The 19,723-nt window shown below is 38.9% G+C and overlaps 1 protein-coding gene and 1 long non-coding RNA gene across 2 annotated transcripts in view; both read right to left on the minus strand.

The window, feature by feature from the left end:
- The window catches only part of LOC139139541 (cubilin-like), a 33,180-nt gene extending 31,398 nt beyond the window's left edge, over positions 1-1,782 (minus strand). Inside the window, exons 1-3 of the mRNA XM_070708454.1 lie at positions 1,598-1,782; positions 670-969; positions 280-404 (exon numbers count right to left, since the gene is read on the minus strand). Of these exons, the coding sequence (XP_070564555.1) occupies positions 280-404; positions 670-969; positions 1,598-1,673 (501 nt within the window). The 5' untranslated portion in view covers positions 1,674-1,782. The remainder of the gene's footprint in view (positions 1-279; positions 405-669; positions 970-1,597) is intronic.
- A 375-nt stretch (positions 1,783-2,157) lies between these two features.
- LOC139137902 (uncharacterized) lies at positions 2,158-18,525 on the minus strand. The gene is made up of 3 exons (XR_011553488.1): positions 18,419-18,525; positions 2,642-3,022; positions 2,158-2,325 (listed from the first exon to the last, which is right to left on the minus strand). It is a non-coding gene; the product is annotated as an uncharacterized lncRNA (long non-coding RNA).
- Positions 18,526-19,723: the final 1,198 nt, after the last annotated feature.

Here is a 19,723-nt window from a genome sequence, read left to right on the forward strand (position 1 = left end):
GTTAAATTCACGGTCCCCTTATATTAGATGGGGGTCGACCATCATTTGAATATTTTTAGAAAGCAGTAAGTATGCGATAATTTTCTTCGGTAGTTTTTGTTTTGTGTCCACTTTATCCGAAAAATCTAATGGTCGACTGCGAAAGAGTAACTCGATTGATATGTATAGTCATGGAGTGGCAAATATACACACGCTTTCGGCTTAAATTGCGGTCGGCCCATGGTGCATGCTGCAAACACTGTCATGTTCCCACGTATTTTACACTGTGGAGTATCATACCTCGTGGTTATGGTAGTTGTCGGGGTAGTTAGACGAAAGGATCCTTAGAAAAGAATCGTTCTTCGCCGTGAATGTACCTCCACAGGGTTTGTCCGGGGTTGGGATCGGTAAGAATGGTTTCGGCGCTGAAACGGATATATCATACCATAAATATCACAAAAGGCAATGGAGCTGAGCTATTATACATACATACATACATACATACATACATACATACATACATACATACATACATACATGTATATATTTACTTTTTATTAATCCATGTGTCTTTTTTTCAGTCTCTCTCTCTCTCTCTCTCTCTCTCTCTCTCTCTCTCTCTCTCTCTCTCTCTCTCTCTCTCTCTCTCTCTCTCTCTCGCTCTTTACCTGTCAAATTTAGAATACTTACACTCATGTGTCCTTGCCTTCGCAGGACCGACATCGTCGAGGTCCATAATTTGAGTGTAAGCAGTGACATAGATGTCGTACCACGTCGATGCCTCCAGACCAGTTAACGTTACATTGTCACTTTCCGATCCCGGCACGTCAACAACTTCTGTGTCTCCGATCCTGCCGCTAGCCTTGTACTTCACTTTGTAGCCGAAGATTTCACAGTTGTAGAACGATATTGTCCATTCTACGTATATTGTATTTGTTCCAGTGCCCGCTGCCTGGGCGTCGTATGGCATCATGTCCTCAGGGGTGTAAGCTGTTACATAAAAGGGTTGCCTTTTAAAGTATGTCCTACTATACTTCCCGGCAGTGTAAATCGACTTATGGCTATTGTTTGTCCACTATGTCTTTCTTTAGATTTTATTCATCTATTGAAACACAGGTCCCCAATTTTACACAAGGATGGGGTTTTTTTTGGGGTTTTTTTTGTTTGTTTTTGTTTTTGTTTTTTTGTTTTTTACGTAGTCACATTTCTAAATTGAAAGGGTTTTACTGGTTTACCGTGATAAATCAATGAGTCGGTTGACTTTATTTTATACCCAAGCTAGTCGTTTGTTTTGTACATGCAATGTGTCCGTCTCTTACACTGAGTTGAGGTACCGAAGTGAAATGCACTGTGCAAGTACTTCATATGAAAAAGAACGCTTTTTTGTTGTACAGTGATACAGACATCATGTAACTATGCTGACATCATGTAACTATGCTGTCTAAACAATATTTAGTATTTAGGTTCAAACAAAATTGACTTTTTCACCAAAACACGGTCTTCATGTACAAAGCTCACTTTAATATCTTAAAAACATTTCAAAAATTTATTTCAAACGAATTCCTGTAAAATTATGCAATTCAAGGCCTTTCATTCACCGAGGCCACTGTTGCCATACCTTTCGGGTGAATGTGGCAGACGAACGTATACTTGTCATTGCACGACGCGTCGGCGTACTTGCCATCCTCCACCATGAGACCGCAGTCTTGGCCAACACCTGTCGGCTCGCCGTCAGCCCAGTTTGTATTGTGCCACTCGGCAGGGTACGTGCAGTCTACCCATCTCCAATGGCTTTCGTCAGCTCGGTCAGAATATCCTAGACAATAGCGCCATATCAAGATTTACTATAACAAAATACTAGTAATGAATACAAGTTGGCATTGAGATTAATGTGCGCAAAACTGGAGCAACAATATATGGTTACTGAATGATCAGCTAATATTTGCACATAAAAGCTTCTGTAGCTGTTCGTTATATAATGATGCTTTGTTTTGGAAAAGATCTTAAGAAAAAATACCTTAACTTGAAGTAATACAAATATTCAATACTACCATGATGTTAGAGCAGCTTGGAAATAGGCAACAACCTAGAGATAGCAAGTGCTTGACAGAAAGCAAAGAACCCAGAAAGAAATGTGCACATCTCTCTTACCTATCCACCATTGGGAAGTAAGATACTGCTGTCTTAGCCACGCATTCTCATCTTCCTTGATAATTACCGCGATATCACTGGCATTATGGAGACGACGACATTCCCGCCTGGCATCTTCCCATGTCATCCTCTCATCGACGTACTTGTAACATTCCATTTCGTCCGGGCTCTCGTCCCAATCATCGGGACATTCATCTGATATAGCCAAGGTAAAGAAAACGATAAAATCAGTCACTTTCATTATTGATACTGTCAAGCATCTGTGACCTAGAAAAGCTGACTTTGAGTGTTGTAACGGTAATTATCTGTTCTTTAATTTTGTGTGAATACTGTAAGCGTATTGAGTTAATCTTAAGAAAAACACGGATGACATTAAAGGAGACAATCATGACAAATGCCTTGTAGGTGGTGGTGTTGGTGGTGGCGGTGTTATAATGATGATGATTGTGATGATGATGATGATGATGATGATGATGATGATGATGATATCTGAAAGGTAAGATATACTTACAATTTGCGGTGTACGTAATGTGAAACCCCTCCAACTGTACGTCATGGTCAGAAGTAAATTGAAACCAGGCTTGATCAGCGTGAATGTCGATGGGTTCATCCCGAAGTGGTACAGGGTCTAGGACGTCTGTTTCACCTTGGATGCCAGAAATGCTACCCAGCTGATTCTCACCCACGACAGTTCCGTTTCCATAGTGCAAGAAATCAATTTTATACTCCGTCTCAAAAAAGTTCAGAGTGTATCTAAGTCGAATTGAATCACGAACGTCGAATAAATAAACACATTTTTGATTGGGTTCGTATGCAGACGGGTAATTTGGCGATGTAAAAGTGCCTGCCGGAGCGGTATAGGTTGCATCACAGTCGTCAGCACCTTTTGAAACTGAGAGAGAGAGAGAGAGAGAGAGAGAGAGAGAGAGAGAGAGAGAGAGAGAGAGAGAGAGAGAGAGAGGAGAGAGAGAGAGAGAGAGAGAGAGAGAGAGAGAGAGAGAGAGAGAGAGAGAGAGAGAGAGAGAGAGAGAGAGAGAGTTTTAATTTGCCTGCAAAGTCACGATGGAAGAAAGAATGGTATAATTCCCCTATCTAATCTACCGATCAGTCAATCAATCAATCAATCAATCTATCTATCTATCGATTTTACTATCTGTCGATTGATCTCTCTAATGTTTGCATAATCTCTGTGACAAAAAAGAGACGTGTGCCTGATTAGCATCCTTAGACGTGATAAATTTCACGCAATTCCACTGGATTTGGACTATATAAATAATGTATCCACGCAATACCAGCACTGGAATAGCAAGATAGTCTAACTCGTTTTGCACATTTAAAAATACACATAGTATACGTATCCTTCTCATGGGTGTACTCTGCGAACTACCTCCATGTTCGTATTGTATTGTAATACTTATCATATTGAGCTGGCTGATATAGTTTAATTCACTCATGGCATAGGTTTGAAACAATATAATGGTAGCATGCCTCGCATGGGTATTTTTCACAAATTTTACATCTTGTATATTTTCTAATGGCGGTAGATTAACACAGTATTATGTTCTTTATGCGCTTACAGGCACGAGCAGAGACAAACTTCACAGAGAGACACGGTCACAGACAGACTCCCCGACCCACTGTCTCATCAAGGAATACTCTGATGTATCAGCAGTTGGGTCGTGAGGCCTAGCCATGGTTCCGTATTCTGTAAACAAGTTCAAGTTTTACATCATCACTCAACACTGCCAGGACCTTTCATATATCTCCCCTCGGATTACCACACGGTTAAATTATTACCACATACGTGTAGCTGTAAATACAAGGTCACCTGCATCTAAGAATCTCTTTCTATCACTTCGTCAGGTTAATTCATTCCTTTTCAAGTAAGTTTCGATTGAGACGAGTAAACTCGACAAAATCGAACAAAAATTTGCACTTTTTTCCAGGTTCGCAGAGGGACATACCTGCTTTCGAAATATTAATTCTAAGTTGGAAATCTCGAGGTTGCTAGTGTCAGCGTGTATTCAGTTGTAAAGTGTCCTGCTTATCAGGTGACACTCAGTTGTAAAGGATAAGCAGAGGGATTAGCAAACCTGAATGAAGTTTTCCTCGAGAGGGGGAGCCTGAGGGCGCCTTCAATATCATTTTGAAACACCTAGACCCATAGGATCATGTTGATTTATGACATTGTTCAATGTGGGAATAGTCTTGCCAAGAATTTATCAGCCTGAAGCGTCTGGTGATGCTGAACACTCAAAGCGGCATGGATGGTATTCTGTTGTACACCGTCAGTATTTTTCAAATAGTACCGAAAATACAAAAATCTTCGCCAATTTGATAATTGGTCGTTTGTTTTATTTTTTATTTATTTTTTAATGTGCTGTGTCGGTACAAATATAAACAGGAGAAGCGCAGTGTTCCTTCTTGTTTGAGTACAGGGAGGAGTCTAGCGATCGATAATGTACTTTCATGGCATTTCCAGTAACATATACAGCTACAATAACATTAGCAACCCGACTATTACGTTGCTTCTTTGCACGTATTTGCAACGGCAACAAGAGATTTGAAAAGGCGACAACAAATATGTATACACATAAACAACCCGACAACCAGATCACCAAGTTCCCTTTTTCATATGAAGGGAGATCCCCACCAAAAGCGGCCGCATCCACTCTCCGTCGAATTACATTCTTATAGACGCCTTAACGGCAATATTCCAAATACTTTGCTCCCAAACAGGGACACCCTTTAATGAAGCAATCTTAGGTTATTCGATCTTTTGTTACTAGGTTTCAACTTGACAAGCATGCATCACTGTCGACACTCATCACTTGATCCCAGCATGTCGCTGTTGGCAAACACCATCGAGGTAACACTGACCGCCCCTCTTCACTGAAAGGCACCATTGTCTGCGGGCTGTGTTGGGGCTGACACGAAGTCACCATGGGGCGTTCAAGAGTTTTGGTTAGCGGTTGGACCGGGGCAATGCGGAGGGTCATATTTACAAACCTGCACTTGGGGAGGGTCACATTTGCAAAATTGTCTTACGGAGGATCACCGATTTCACATTTGGTAATTTTAAGAAAAAGATTCTCAAACGATTGTAGTATTAAGAAACATTTTACAACGATCAAATGAGAAATATCAGTCCTGATGCACTTTGCAGTAGTAAAAACTATTTTCTCCGAATCTCTACTTTCGTTTTCGCTTTATTTTGCCTTTACAGAAACACCGTCACTGGAAAGGAAAAATGATTAAAGTAGAAATAACGCATATCCTTCTTTATACACAAATTATATCCTAAATTAACACATAAATTTTAAAGTTTGCATTATTACAAACAATACCAGCATTTCCATATAACTGACAGGGTAACTTGTGCTATCAAATGGAGTACTGGTAACACATGACTCTCATGAACACAAATATTTAATAAAAAACATGTCCGGTATACATGTTGCATGTTATCCTTCTCATTAATACATCTCTAAGAAGTATATATATATATATATATATATATATATATATATATATATATATATATATATATATATATATATATATATATATATATATATATATATACACTCTTGCTGCATTTTTTGTCGTCAACAACAGTTTCTTGTTGTGCAGCATATCAAACATCGAGTGTAAATTTGTCTGTAAGGCATAAGTTGCACAGGGTACGTTGAGTCCGGCTCCATTGTAAACAGTATCACCAGTGGTCGACCCATACATAACAATACAGTGCTAGTGCCGTGGTAAAAGAACCATTATTAAGGTTTGAATGTTGTTCTGTGAACAGATGCTTAAGTGGCTTAAAAGCCATAATGTATCAAAAATACGTTTGTTTCTTTAACCCAACTAAGTGTCTGGAAGACCATGACATAAGTATTATTTAATTTACACCGAACATATTACATCATGACCGAGAAACTTATTCCAAACTTTCAAATTTTGAGAAAGGAGGGTCATGTTTGACACTTTAGAACACGGAGAGGGTCACATTTCAGAAAAAGGAATGGGTAATCACATTTTGATTGACCATCCCAATTTCCTCTGGCCCACCCTCTTGTAAAAGCTTAAAAGCCCCAAGGTAGCAAATTGAAATTCTGAACCACAACCACGACTACGTGTAAGTTGACACTTCGAATCGCGGTCACAATGACTACAGCGTACCAATGACTGCTATGACATATAATGCCAAATCGAAATGTGGATGGTTACCATGGAAAAAACCAACGAAAAGTGGCAACAAAGGTCCGACTCCAAGATCACTCACTCACTACAAAGGCATCTTATAAATATACCTTGTATAAAGTGTGTGATTCAAATAATAACTGTACTGTTGTTGTTAAAATTTGGCGTGGGAGTCAAACCTCGCGGAGTTATGAAAGCACGTACAGATACAGAGATGATAAATGATGGCTATTCGAGAATCGATGACCACAATTGAGAATGTCAGTCAATACATTGTCGACTAGTATGGCCATTTTGCTGCAGCGTCCAGTGTTTGACCTGTTCGTAAAATCGCGGGAACTTTCACCCTTTGCTGATGTGTTGTCATGTGAACTGCCCCGCGGCCCAACAACCTGCCCTGGCGTACTCTCTTATCAAAAAGGGGAACTCCCTGCTGTTATCAATGTTTGCATCGTGTTTTATCGCCAACTTATGCAAACAAGAGAACATGTCTGAATGATAAATTAAAAGTGACATTCGATCTTTTTAGCAGTATTTTATATTTGATGAATCATTTTTGTAATACAAGCGGCTAAAAGTTGAAGAGCATGAAGCGGCTTGTGACCAAAAGAAATGTATCTTTTACGAGTACACTCGACAGATTGGCGACCGCTTCCGAACGTTTGCGTTCCTGATATCGAGTAACGAGGCGGGCGCGGTCCTGAGTTGACCTTAGCTAAACCAACAACCCACCAACGTAATGGTGCTTATTCACAGCTAGGAGTGTCAATGCATACACGACCAACAACATTAACATTCTTTTACCACCACCTACATATTTAACTCACAGAAGTCCATCAATAGGGGCTACGTTTTTGAATCTTAGTACTTTAAAGTATTTTATTCGGGTAAACATATTTTCAAATGTCAAATGATACCAAACGTGATGGAAAATATATTTGGCTTCTTTTGAATGTTCTGAATAAATCCGATCCGTACAAATCCAAATATGTGCAGACAGGACCGGTTTTCGATTTATTAATGACTATCATTTTGCTTACGACTGATTTATAACGTTTTGCCTTTGAAGGTCCACAGCTATGGTATCATATACCATGACAGATGTTGTGACATCTATTGGGTGTGGAGCAAGTTACGGAAAAGTCCTTCCCTTCGCAATAGGTATAGTGTCACATAGTTTGAACAGTTCTCGCGTTGATCTCGCTTTTGCATACCTGTTCAGAGTGAGATCAGAGCCGGCACTGACCAGGCGTCTGTGCCGAAAGCCTATGAGTAACATTCCATGTGCAATGTTAGGAACACTAATACGCTTGAATATTTTATTTTATCTTTGAGTGATGGTCTGGTTTTTAATTGAGCCATGTTTTGCGATTGACAGTCGTCAATGTAGTGTCTGCTTGACATATGGTATGTGAACGAGGCTAACATGATTGCACTGCATTGTCGATCAATCAATAGTTTGGTATGCTGTGATTCGGTCTTCATCACATTTGTGATGTCCTACCCACATGTTTTCGAACCCGTCCATGTTTTTCGGCTTTGCAGAAGTCAGATTGTATACAAATGGCGAATTTTCCGAAACTACATAGGCTGGGCCGCCGTAAATCAAATTTTGATGGATTGCATACGATCCTTGCATAATTGCGAGGTCAGATATCGACCGCTGGCATAATATCAGCATTATTCATTTTTTTTTTACAAGAAGATGTACAGACTGACATAAAAATAAGTCTGACATAAAAATAAGATAAGTACAGGTTCCAAACAGGCGGCGCAGCATCTTTACTGCTCGTATGAACAAAGTTCACACACAAATCATTGATTCTGTACTCTAGAGAGAGTTTACAACCGAATGCAGTCATTTATATTACAACCCTGTCAAAGTGGTCACAACTTGATAAAATAAGGAATTATCCAGGTCTGTTATATAGATAATTTGGTTTATATCGGCTGATGAAGGCAGGACGCGCCTCGGGGACAGAAATTCGTGCTTTCAAATTTTATGAATTCTCTTCTGACCTACCACTTGTGGTGGCTCATTTTAAAGCTCTTGATTAAAGAAAAGTTTTCGCCGTCTTACTTTTTCAAAAATCGAAAATTTTATTTTGCTCCATACAGTTAACACAAGCATGGCGGCCATTTTGAATTTCAAATACCGGGAAATCTCTAGTAACAAAGTTTTCACAGTGACCCAAGGTTTTTATTTTCGCTTTTGTAAGAGAATGGTCGAAAGTTTCACTGGGGAAAGTTTGAGCAAAAGTTTAAGTCTTTCACTTTGGAGGCGCATACTACCTTAACAACGCGTCTATTTCAATGCGATGTAGCCGTTTAAAGAAGAACATGTTGTAACAAAATGGCGTGCATAACCAAGGTCCTTGCATAATTTTCGATTGCAACATTTCCAGTACAGATCTTAAAAGTTTGATATAACTATGCAATAAGAATGGTTAAACCAATACTGCTAAGACAACTTGCATGAACATGTTAACTATATTCAACTATTTTTTTGTTTACTAGATCAAATCTTTCAGTGATGAATATATACAAAAGAAAGCCGACGAATTGAACAAATCAGAGCATTTCTGTCATCAAGGGGTCAAGGAATTTGCGACAGAGTCAAGTGACGGTGCAGTTCTTACGTGCGCTCTACTCACTCAACTCCTGAACAAACAAGGCTTGTGTCACTTAAAAGAGCAGACACAATAAATATGTAATTTTTGTGATTTATGCCCTGTACATAATGACTGCATTTTTGTTCGTCCGCTGGCCCCTTTATTGTGAAAATATTTATTGGGCCTATTTTGACACCTTTCTCGTGCGTTCAAGGTCACACACTGCGGTAAGATATATCTCCTTCTGTCTCTTGCGTTGAGTTTTTTTGACACAGTTGAACACTCTAAACCGATACATAGCAACCCTAGGGTCACAAAGAAACTCGTCATGATCACTTGAAAATCGCGCGTTGCCATGCCTGGTGCTACTGCTATACCAAATCCAAAGTAATATGTTTTCTAAAATTCCGCTCTGCGCCTACGCGCCCCATAGATGTGTGTACATTTGCCTGAGAAGAACTTTCTTCATCTCGGGTATATTTACACACGTCTATGGGGCGCGAAGGCACAAAGCGTTTAGAAAACAGGTGACTGTGACAAAATCCCGCCCTTTTTGTTGCCCTGAATTGGTACAGACCCGAACAGCCTCCTTATAATAACCAGCGCGATTCTATAGTTTGACTACTTTAGGGTATGGTAATTTATCATTCAAACGAAGAGGTCATTCCAATACACTGTACCCGTAATTGATTTCGTTATTTCACCCAATTTACCGATATAACCCTTCCTCATTAGTTAGCCACCTTGAAGTTGCAAAAATCAATTTAGGTTTATGAACAACCGTTTTTGTTTTGTTGTACTTGACGTTAGCGTTATCCGTCGTTAATTTCCACTGGAGTGAAAATTTGTGATGTACAACATTTAGACAGATGCAACCAATTGCAATCATCTCGGCATCGGGAATTCATTCATTTTGTCTGCATTTTGTCTCGGGCCAACATCACTGAAATTAAATGAAACGCTATTTCGCTATACTAGGTAGGTGGGACACTCCCTACAGTGACCTCTCTCGTAAGCATTTGTTACTGGGATCTTAGCAACGATATCGATGCGACTGGAGGTGGAGTGTTAGAACGGCGGGGCCATTTTGATAGGGGTCAATCTGCACGTTAAAATCATGAAAATAGAGAGATTTTCCCACTTGTATGATTTGCCAAGATTTCATGTGTGGCAGCAGGATCTTCATGCGTGGTGACTGTCAGAACAATCACAATACATTCCAAACGGAGTGTTGTTTGATGATCAGTGTGTACTAAATTTTGAGCGGGAGCTTGTAACACACGTGCCTGATGGTGCGCACACACGTTCAACCACCTGTGTCTATTTGACTTTGTTAAGGAACCGACTGTGGACTGCTTTACATTGTTTGTAGAATTTAAAAGTATATAGTACACTGTTGTATATTGTTTCTCCCTAATCTGACATTGAAAGAGTGGATTACAGGACTGGTATGTTCCATGTGTCCAGGATGATGTAAGCGAGCTTCTATGGATATTGGAGAGGTGGATACCCGCTTTGGTCATCTGTATTTCCAGGGTGAGTGATGCGTACAACCGTGAAGGCTATTGTAGTTGACGGTTGTATTTCACAGAAACCTACTAAGCTTATACTTGGTTTTATAGGAGCACAGCTAGATGCACATCTCTTGATTGACTGGGTTCTAATCGCGAATAAATAAGCACTTTATAGGACTGATAAATAAGCACTTTAAATAGAGAATTAAAGTGAACATTCCATCGTTAATCTTTTGAAAGTGAACAGCAGTCACAGTTCCTCCACACAGGAGGTACTGTGTTTCAGTATACACCTGTGATTCAGGTAATGTTGACCTCTCCAATATCAAAAAGGGGATACTGCAGCGTCAGCTTATGCGAGGTTTAGTCGCGAGCACATCTGGTATGTAAAGGGCCATGAACCTTCGACCTGCTACCAACTAGCTAAAACGGGCACGCCCAGAGACAAGGAGCTTTTGTGTCATTACCCTACGCTTTAATTGTCCCGCGGAGACAAGTACGTGTTTGCTCGATTACTGCTCCGAATTTTACGATAGTGTGGTCTGAGATGGAAATGCCTGTCATATCACATTGAAGAATAGACCCTAGTTATCTCGAGGGCCTGTGATCGAAGACAAACTACAATGTCTTGAACCACTCATGGTCGTCTCAGTAGCATGGCCTAAATTTCCTTATATTCTAAGTGTCAAGACAGAGTAATCGACCTGTTGCTAAATATAGATTAAGGCGATATACATGTTTAGTAAAAATTGCAAAGTGTCACCATCGTGATTCAACATGTCATGTATGTCAACGTGAAGCTGCTGTACAAAATGTAATTTTCAATACAAACGAGAATGAAAAAAGGGGCAAGGTTATTTTCAATTCGAAATAGACTTACTGTTCTTAGATGTGCCTAATTTTGTCACTCTATAATCTTTTAGTTGACAGTTCGGTTTTTGTAGTGTTTTTCAGTACTTTTAGACATTTCATTATCGAGTAGAACTCCATGTGTACCCATTGCTGCAGTAAAGCACGTGATACATAGTCTATGATGTGAACACCTGTCGGATCATACCTGCATGATTGCACGATCACATTTACGACACTAGAATAGTTTTACCTCCTTGAGACTAGTTTATTAGTGGGTAACACCGTCACCCCTCATTAGCACTTTGCAAAAGTTTACGCTTCAATAATTGGAAGGCTTGCTCTCTTTTATCCACAATCACATTCAGCTAACGAGCTTTCGTCAAATCCTAGTCGTTTTCAGTTTCAGCACTGCACTCCTACACATAAAAGCGAAAATAGAACAACTGATCAGCGTATCAACTTTTCTGTATATTTTCAAAAGCCAACAGTCTTCTCACCACTTTCTAATTTTGTTGCTTTTGCTATTTGAGTGAAGGCCTTCGTCATCCTTACTGGGAAAAATTGCACTGCACACCTCTGGGGTCATTTTGAATTTCGAACGGGAAATTTTGTTTCTCTTTTTTCCTTCCGACGGAAAAAATTCGAATATATGTCGACTAGGGGACAGTGAAAATCATGACAGAATATTACTATTTTGAGAAATTGAAAAATATATAAAATGACTTTCACTTCTGAACAGAGAGACAACAATACTTATCTGATAGTTAGAGGTTGAACTTTGGTCAGCCATTTGAAAATGTGATTATATAAAATTATGAAAATACGAAATTTTACTGTAAGATCGCCTACATGTTTTCGTCTTGTGCTACAGCAACCTTTACGCTCGTCAATATGCAGGCAATGTGGGATGCTACCCGGCAAGGAGTGAATTGTTTTCGTTTAAAGCAATGCCCTAATCACTCAAAGGGAATTCAAGAAGCGGGCGAGACTGTCAGAATATCGAACGATGCGCCCTTGCATTGCGAAATATCGACGTCATTTTAGGAGAAGCAGGCCATGCCGCCTAGCCCTAGGCAAACAAGACCTACATTCCGGCAGCATATTTACGTAACATGGGAATCTCATTCCTCTGTCGGATCTTTGCGTTTTTGCACGTTAAGGTATATATGATCCCCGAAAGTGAAAGATTTAAACTTTTGCTCAAATTTCCCAGATGAAACTTTCAATCATTTCCCTAGCAAATCAAGAATAACAATCATGGGTCACCGTGCAAAAGTTGGAACTACAGAAACACATTACTGACATTTACTGATACTTGGCATTCAAAACGGCCGTCATCTCTGTGTTAACTCTACAAAGAAAAAATACAATTTTCGATTTTCGTAAGGCTACGATGGTAACAATTTTTGTAACTCCGAGAGCTTTGAAATGAACCACCATAAGTGATAGATCAGAAAAGAACTGTAAAAAACTTGAGAGTCCCAGTGTTTGTCCTCGAGGCGCATTCTAACTCAAACAGAATTGACGCCTTGCATTCATTACACTTAATTTATCGAAAGACACGAAGGAATTACACGTGTTTAACCACGATTCCATGCAGCCACTGAAATTGCAAATCAGTGAGTATGACACACTCACCACCCACGTTTGAAATCTTCGAAGTGTTGGAAACGATAAGGGAGGGATCGATTAGCAGTCTGTGATGCTGACTTAGTCACCGCTCTTAGGTAAAGTGACCGACCTATAGGGTTGGAATGGGCACGGTTACTCATAGCTTGGCATGAGATGCCAGTTGAATGTTTGGTCGATGCGGTAGCGCAGATCTGACGCCCTTGGATGCTAGCGAGATTGGCAAATTAACCATTCCTGGCAAACATAAGCTTCGTAATTTCAAGAAACTATATATATCTTGACAACAAATACCATGTTGATGTTAAACTAGCCAAAAATAATGTGATCACTGGTTCTCATATTCACGCATCAGTAATTATCTATTTACCACTAAATCAATTTTTTTTGCTTCAAACTTACTGATAATAGATTATTTTTAATATGAAGCATATCTCACAATAAAGTCCTAGGATACAGTGCAAAAAGCACACATGTCCATATGTGTTTCAAAGTATATATGCAGTTTCTCCGATATTGTAAATTCCTGACGGAGGGACTCTCTTAAAAAAAAGAGTTATGTAAAGATGTCATGCAAATATTTTCCCTTCGTGAATTTAAGGATCATCGAGATATTTCACCCTTAGAAATATCTCGATGATGTTTTGCTTGCCAATGCTTTCGGGGTATAAAATGATCATAATTTATGCCTCAATTACATAGTTTTATTGTTGAGATAAAATTGGAATGTGGCACTCTGATTCTGCATGCCAAATTGTCCCTGAACAGCTGAACAAATCATTCTTGAAAAACAAAGAATCATTTGTCAGAGCTAATAGTGCCAATAAATGGATGAACACCAATCATTGCATGCAGTTGTGTATGGTTTAACAGTAAATGCTGACATTTCGCATTAACATATGTTATTATAATTTTTTTCTTTCTGGGTAGCCGTATTAGCAATGCTGATAACGTTATGCACAATTAATGTTCTGATATTTACGACTGTTTTAATCCTTTTAACTGAGACCAAAGTCCGATATTTACTCTGCATGGGAACTTTTCCAATTATTTGTTTACACATAGTTCAGGAGCAAATCGTATGAAACACGAAGATTGTGAACCCAGGGATGCTAAACTTTAGACACTTTTTAACTTGCAGTGAGTTGTTGATCGTAAAATTAAGATCCCTTGTATATTTCACAGATGTCGAGAATTTTCTTTAAACATAGATCGAAACAATGTTAAATTTAATCCAGAATCATTCCAGAGTTGTAAGACGTGTCCGCTAAATCTGCAATTTCTACAGTCAAAATTTAACACGTAGTCGACAGCGGTTGACGAGTTACATAGGGCATAGCAATTGATAAAGGACAACTGTCTTTGTCGCTTGGCACAGACGATTTAGTTTAGGCCCTGATTTGAATGAACAGTTGTAATTCATGTCATTTATGGCTAAACTTTTATCATGCTCAACCTGCATGATCGCAGCGAACAATGGGCAGATTGTACCTGTAGGGCATGTTAGGTTAGTCTGAGGTTCAATTACACACTGTAGTCATGCAAATTCATGTGCCAATACTTGAAGCACCATGGTGAGGTACAGCAAGCATTCTCCATACGTTTGGAAACCACTCGGAGACACAGCTCACCCCTTTTCGGGTAGATAAGAATAATTTGAAGACGGCAAACGCCAATGAACATCTGCATCAGTTGTAGGGCCTCTTTACTGCCGGTACATTCACTCAGCGAGGAACTTTTTGCAATGATGTTTTGCTATTTTAAATTAGCCTCCCGATTTATCTGCTGTTGTGTATCGCTGCATATTGCCTAGGTGACGAACATAATATGGACATTGTATATATTATCTGTAAACTTTACTCAATTACAGCAACTCTGTTTAAGAATGGAATATAGATGGATTAACCTTAACTCCCTACATTACTGAGATTGCTAGGTTGCTAATGTTTGAGTATTACGAGATTAAAATAATTATAAACACTATCATATGTATGTACGTATGTATGTATGTATGTATGTATGTATGTATGTATGTATGTATGTATGTATGTATGTATGTATGTATGTATGTATGTATGTATGTATGTATGTATGTATGTATGTATGTATCAAAATCTATCTATCTATCTATCTATCTATCTATCTATCTATCTATCTATCTATCTAACTGCGTGCATCTGTGCCTTAAACTCATCAATTGGATTGGCCTTGTTTAAAAATATTACTTCTCCCTTGATCGAAAGTAACTGAATAGTTGCTTTTACTTTAAAACTTGAGACATGGTCGATTATTATTTAATGACATAGTCGCCCGATTATAGCTAAATTTATCAATATTCATACTCTGCGATTTTTTTCCTTTTTCATCACAACTTACAGAAGAGAGATGAAAGGTACACCTTCGCTATGTCTTACTCGTTCTATCAGAATAATAATCTTGAGTTCTCGATCAATCAGCACAAGACATACGTCTCAAGAACAATATAAACTTTTGCTCAAAAAGCACAAATCGGCTGAACTTCAGGCAAAGGGAGCATCATGGAGGCGCAGTTTGCTCCTTGTCATCTTTGTAATCTTTACAATAATTAAAATGTGATTTGAGCTGTCTGTTTGATCGCTTGAAAATGTAATTATCGTGAAACTTTGCTGGTGAACATACACCACTGAAGCTTTAACACACAGCGAGGGGCCCTATATCAACGGCTCATTTGTATACCTCACAAACACTTTAGGAAAATACTTAGAAGGCCAAGCTAATGATATACAACAGTTTGCATTTTGTACCTGTCGGTGTAAACGAACGAGCTAGGCCGATCTAACCTGACCTTACCTGACCTGAGCTCCAACAATAACTATTGTTGTTTCTCAAGTGACGGCGTCTGACATCTCAGGTGTGCCAACATTTTTGGAGAACAGAAAATCAGTGCAAACTAAGCCTGCTGAATACTCGGGGCGTAGCTGCATATTAATTTTTCGTGAAACTTGACGTAAGACATACCACATATCTTTTACACAAATGATACGTGACAGCATTCCCAACTTTGAATAATAAAGCGATTCACCAGCTTCACTGGATTACCATTGATTTTGACACTTTTGGACCGTTCTTGACGAGTGTACCATGCTATCAGGGTAGGCTTACCCATTCTGGATACTTGGTACCACCATGTGTTACTTAAATTTGTGGTTCAAGATGGTCCTTCCTGCATATTTTTTGTGTTTATGCGACCTGGTAATTTTATTACCTTGTATAATTTGGAGTATTGGAATTCTTTTGGCGTCATATTGACATGAAAAAGGTACTTCTGGAAGCATGGAATGCTGAAAACAAGTTATGACAAATTATCAATACCTTTCCGAGCAGTTTCTATGATGCAGGCGTAAGTGATAAAGGTATTCTATATGTTCAGAGGAAAGCACTGCCAACCACAAAGTAGCAAACAAAAATTTTTCATCAGGATTGTATAAACAGCTATATGTTGACAGATTATATAGTTACTCATTGAAATATCATAAATTTTTATGAATGTTTTCGTGGTCCTGAGTAGTTTATAGCAAGTTTGGCCCGAAGATTCTTCTCATTGTTTGCATGGAATCATAGCTAGATGAACAAGTTTACTTCTGCTGTTCTCTTTATTGCTCACACTTTGTCGTGCATGGTCTTACTCGTAGACAATCGTGTTGAAGAAGTCTTGTTTTTATTGGCAAAAGAACCCATCTTGTCAAAGCTCAAAGAGATTGATTAAGACCTACCCTTGTCCAAGGACTCCAAAGTATTTGGTTAAATATGTCATTCGATCACTTTGCGGTGGAAAACTTGTGTCAATTCAATGTACGAGATAGATCTTTTGTTTTTTGTTAATCATTAGTGGTGTCATCTTAAGAGTTTAAGTTTGAATTTTGAATGATTCTCGATGGTAATAAAACCGAAGTGTGTTCATGTTTTTAAAGCCTTAGTTTTTGTGTCTTAAAGCGTCACCTAATTGCACTCTTATTTTCTCTAAATCTTACCATTTAAACGAAAAATGCCGTCTTCCCTCTGCTTTAATGGCCATGTATAATTGTACTTAATATGATGTTTACAAACAACTTTCATCATAGCTGTGTTGTTTTTTACTAAAGCTTCTTATAAACATACGCAAAATTTCTCGCTGTCTTGATTTATCGCAGCGAATGAACACAATGTAAACTTTCCGTGAGCGACAATTGTACTGTGGGTTTCACCTGTAGCATTGCCAAGAGACACAAAATCAGTCATATCGGAATGTATAGTATGTGTGTAATGACAAGTAGGTTCCCAATCTTTCAGTATCATTGAATGCAAATGATACCACTATTTGGACTTTAATTTACTACAAAGGGCGTTGTTATAAGACTCCCGAATTCGTCATGAAGGGCTTTGTTATACAACTATACAACTCCTAGGGTTTTTTTCTTAATTGATGTCTATTTTATGTTGAGTATAATTTTACACACGTTGAATAATTTTGAGCAACAGTAGCACTTTCATCTTTCCATGTACACTAACTGAAGTGTTACAAGAATTAGCTTGTGAGTCCGTACCAACAAATGATCATATTCAAACGAACCCTCTTCCTTCCAGCACTGAGGAATTCCATGAATATGTTTGCATATTTACATGCCCAAGCTTCCAACAAGTCACTGAAATAACAGAAACCAAAATGCTCCATATTGTTCTCCGGTGTACAACAAGTTATGGATACCAAGCAAATAGACTTTAGACAGCGCTTGCGTTCGAACCGTGGCATGTTGTGTACCCAGTATTCAATCATCTATCTTGTCATGTCATTGCTGCCCCTAAGATTGATAACGGACTCCCAGGTTGAATGCCTCGTTACTGTTCATTCGATTAAAATATCCACTGATATGCCGGTCAAATTTTGACAGCAAACGTGACCACGCTCGCACGCAAAATTTGGCTGCACATAGGAATATTAGGTCTACGAAATTCGATTAGTATACTCCCGAGGGTTCTATTCTGAGTCAAAATTCAAATGCAGTTAAATGCAAGTATATTTTGCTTACTGGGAATTTACACCCCTATTGAAGATAACTAGCAACCACAATTGATTGATTGATGTAAAACCTACCGAAGCATGTAGGTTATTCTAGAAATAGAAAACTCTTTCTGACTTCAGTGCTGGTCAAGATGCCCATATAAAATATTGCTTTGGTTGTTGTCGTATTGACTAGAAAGGCTAAGCTCCGCATGTTAACGGGCCTATAAAATGTTACAACCACTTCTCTTTGTGAACAAAAACAACAAAACGTGATGGGATTGCGCCGTCTTGAGGTGCGCTTAAGGGTTTCAATAGACAAGTGGAAGTAATGAAAGCTTATTTCCATGAAATCTTACTGCCTGCGGAAGCACTTCCACGATCGACCGTCACCAGTCAATCGTTATAGACTATATGCTATGAATTGGCCGTACCATAACGTATGGATCAACAGAACAACGTACCTTGGACGTAGACCGTAAGAACCAACGCGGCTACAGCCACGGTAGCATACACACAGCTTCTCCGCCTTCTCTTCATTGTCACCGTCTATGCATCACTTCTGGCGACGACTGAAAAGTTAAGACAAAATTTGTTACTTTTTTACGCCCACACCTCTCCGGACAGTCAAAGCACCTTGAATTGTCCGACGACGGCAAGGTGTGGTCCTAGCTAACCTATGCTACCCAAAGGTATGCCGAATTCAGAGGCGTATATATGACCCGGCCTAGTGTATAAATTGTATTCGTTGATAAGGATTAGTAGAGTAATGTAGGATTGCCCGCCCAAGATTCCTTAACAACCACAGCAGTCAAGGGCCCTCATTACACCCAAGAAACCTCGCACAGTAATACAGAGTTATAGTCCCTACTTCGAAACCATATTTACAGTACTGGATACGAGTATTATTATTGCGTAATCCTATACCTCAAAAAGCAGAAGCGCAAAACATCTATTTTTGTTTTACCTGGGCACATTAACAAGACACCTGACCTGTCGGTCTGACGTGGGGTCTGACTTACTGCGGAATTTGGATGCTAAGCCATAAAGCACATGGTCTTTGGATGACCCATAGACCACATAGAATAATTGTTTACAAAGCTATTCAAAAGTAAATGCAGGAAAGTATTGCTTTGTTTGTATTTGAAAGTTAAAAGTTTACTTTATGTTCAGTGTATTCCCTCTGATAACTTAAAGCAAGTGAACGTAAGATTATAAAAGTCAGGTACGAGTGTTACATTTCCTTTATAATCCTGAATGTGCAATCTAACATCCTAACCTTTCTCCGGGAAGTAATCTTGAAATGAAATGAATTGTGAATTTTACATGTACATTTGAAAAATAGACTTTCACTGAAGTGAATGCAACAAAAGGCAGCTGCGCCCCAAACTTCATATTGTTTGTTTACTTGCCATGTGTTTCTCTAAATATGTAAGTTACACTTCTGTAAGGAATAAGCGAAAGCCCGAAAAGCGAACAAGGGAAAGCTTACTTTTTCTGTCTGAATGGCTTAGTTCTAGTTCAAGTCTAGTCAGGGTTTCCACTCTCTGTTGATATCTTTAAAATCCTAGCGAAACCCGAATAATTAAAACTAAAAAATAGTCCAAAAAATTCCTGGATGGTATTGTTTCTGAATTTCAAGTAGTCAGCGACTTCTGAATTGACCAGAAACACTGTGAATCAGTATAATTGGCAGCCTCCGATCAAACACTTTTATTTTCGACGATCAAAATAACCCAAAACAATAACCTCAGCTCATTACTCAAGTT

This window comes from Ptychodera flava, chromosome 8, assembly GCF_041260155.1.
Source record: "Ptychodera flava strain L36383 chromosome 8, AS_Pfla_20210202, whole genome shotgun sequence".
NCBI lineage: Eukaryota > Metazoa > Hemichordata > Enteropneusta > Ptychoderidae > Ptychodera > Ptychodera flava.